The 2,788-nt window shown below is 41.6% G+C and overlaps 1 protein-coding gene across 1 annotated transcript; it reads right to left on the bottom strand.

Moving 5' to 3' along the window:
* Positions 1-936: 936 nt before the first annotated feature.
* Positions 937-2,362, bottom strand: lbx1a (ladybird homeobox 1a). The gene is made up of 2 exons (XM_012840401.1): positions 2,038-2,362; positions 937-1,418 (listed from the first exon to the last, which is right to left on the bottom strand). Exons 1-2 carry the CDS (start codon positions 2,360-2,362, stop codon positions 937-939), a joined length of 807 nt encoding a protein of 268 aa, XP_012695855.1.
* Between the last annotated feature and the right edge of the window lie 426 nt (positions 2,363-2,788).

The following is a 2,788-nucleotide window of genomic DNA, read 5'->3' as shown; positions in this document are numbered from 1 at the left end:
TTTCAGCAAACCCGCAGAACATCGTTGCTTAAATGTGGCCTAGAAAAAAAACATCACAATATTTATCGATTAGCGTTTTGTCACAATAATAAGAACGAGAGATATTGAGAAAGTGATTTTTTTATTTTCTTTTTGGATACATTACACTTTGTACATGGTCTTTTAAATGGTGTCCTGGCGAAGAAAGGCACTTTGGCTACAGGCATACAAACCATAAGAAATATAGGATATTAAAATGTGACTGTACTGGATTCGACCAGGAGAATCGTATAGTCTTGACTGTTCGCGGTAACTAGTATATGAAATGTTTATACACTCTTTTATCAAACGCTCCCAATACGTAGCTATATGCATAACATGGATGCACAGGCAGAACCCTTGGATGTGTGCAATTCAGTATTAATGTTTTGGGGATATTCATTACAGGTCAGCAATCATTTAAAACTAAAATAAATTCATTTTATAAAATAAAATAAAAACATGCATTTAAATTATTTTAAAACACGGTATAGTAATCGTGCTCGTTTGTGTGAGTGTGTGTGTGAGGGAGTGGTGGGCTGGGGGGCGAGAGACAGAGAGAGAGAGAGAGAGAGAGAGAGAGAGAGATAACGTGATCTAGAAGTAGCCTCTGCGTACTGGCAAGTTTGATTGCACACACACACACACACACACACATTCCAATCCTGCAAGGTCTTTTCTATTTATACGTTAGGTGTGAGGGAACCTCTTATTGCTTTCTCGCAGGTGATTAAATAAAATAACGAATAGGATACTCATATAGCTGTCGCTGCATAAATAGATTTTGTGGAGACCGTCCATGCTTGGTTTGAATATTTTCGTTTATATAAAAGTCACATAAATACATTTGGTGCATTAATGGCACTTTTAGCGCTATCAGAAACGGGGATATATGGTGCTGGTACTGTTTGTAGAGGCTTAGTCGTCCACATCAATCTCCTCGTCCTCGTCTTCCGAGCACTCCTTACTCGTTGTGTGGTCTGTCAACGGTGACGACGGCGACATTTGCTGTTTGTTTGAGCTCTCGTGGCTGGATAGCGTGGGTGACACGGGCATAGGATGTCCTAAAGTCCCGGCGGCGCATTTTTCAAGGTCTGCCAGTTTAGCCATTTTTTCATAAGGTACCGTACCTCCTACGGCTTTGGCTGACTCCACGTCCGCTTTCATCTCCTCCAAGTCTCTCTTGAGCTTGGCTCGGCGATTCTGGAACCAGGTGATGACTTGGGCGTTTGTCAGACCCAGTTGCTGGGCGATTTGATCCCTATCGGCGGGCGACAGGTATTTCTGGTAAAGGAAGCGCTTCTCCAGCTCATAGATTTGGTGGTTGGTGAAGGCCGTTCGGGACTTTCTTCGCTTTTTGGGAGTATTCCGTTGCCCAAACAGTGTCATACCGTCCCTTCCTAGAAAAATAATAATTGTGTCAGCATATTGATATTTTTTTCCTAAATTTAACAACATCTTTGTTAAATACAGATATTCACATAAAATTAAACCAATACAAATAAGGGCAATATTTGCCATCTATACAGTATAGAATACTATACAGTATACCTGGAAAAAAACAAGGTCTAATAACTAAAAATCGGTTGTCATAAGAGTATTGATAACAATATGAATGAGAGACCAAGCTCTATTAATATAATTATTGCACAATAAATGATGCTATAAGAACAAGTATGAAGCTAGACTAATTACAGATAAATGTATCGAAACACTGTAAAGGATTATTATATTTACGACTTTGTACTTTTATCATCACCGTTGTCACACCATCTTTCCACCTTTCTAAATGCCCTTTGGAATTATGAATTATCGTGGTGGATAGGTTATTTTAATAGGTAATGTTATTTTTAAAATCGCTTTGCTTGTTTTAATATTTGAAAGCAAAAAAATGAATCACTACGATTTCTGCCCTAGCAGGCCGCAGATTATTTTCCTCCAGTAGCATTACACGCTGGCATTTATTTAACACTATCACTAACACTGACAATAGAACTGGTTTAGAGACAGTATGTTTACCTTCTGCAGCTTGTAAAACGCTGACTTCCAGGCCTTTGAATGTTTTGCTGGCTAGTTCCTCCAAGGCGCTGAGAGGCGAGGTTTGGGTAAGAAGAGCGCGATTGGACAGTGGATGACCTGACGAAGAGTGCTTCTCCCCGGACGAGATCAGGTGCGCCGTCCCGCATATAGTGTAACTTCGCTTCACTGAGGGTTTGTTGAGGATGTCTTCGATGCTGAAGGGCGTCAGGGGCTTGTTGGAGTTAGCAGGTGGAGGAAGGTGATCCAAAGGGCTGCGTCTTCGGTCCTCCACCGAGGCGCCTTTTGCGTCTTCTTTGGTGGTCATTATTTTGTTCTTACCTCGCGACACACAGGCCGTTATGGATAACAAATGTTAAGCCTATACCTTATCAAAATGTGTATACTTGTAGAAAATACCCAATGGGCGCAGGAACAAGTGACAGAAATGATGTTGCCGAAAAATCCCGGGATTACAGGTACCGAGTCTGAAGCATCTTTTTGCCGCAGGGTTTAGGGACTAAAAGTCCAGTTAAAGTGCCACTGGTCCAGTCCACGGTCCCCGGGTAGCGGTGTGGCCACAACGTGAAACAACCCGAAAGACTGCCGCTTCTTGAAATGGTCAGGTTCAAAAAGCAGCCTGGAATCGACCACTACTAACAAGTTATTGTTGATTGGGAGATAATCAATTATATCCAGTGGCACTTTCCGCCCTCTCTCTCCTAACTCACTCTCTCTTACTCTTTGAGTATGT

This window comes from Clupea harengus, chromosome 13 (genome assembly GCF_900700415.2).
Source record: "Clupea harengus chromosome 13, Ch_v2.0.2, whole genome shotgun sequence".
NCBI lineage: Eukaryota > Metazoa > Chordata > Actinopteri > Clupeiformes > Clupeidae > Clupea > Clupea harengus.
The sequence above is the reverse complement of the archived record's forward strand: the minus strand, read 5'-3'. Positions and strand labels throughout refer to the sequence as shown.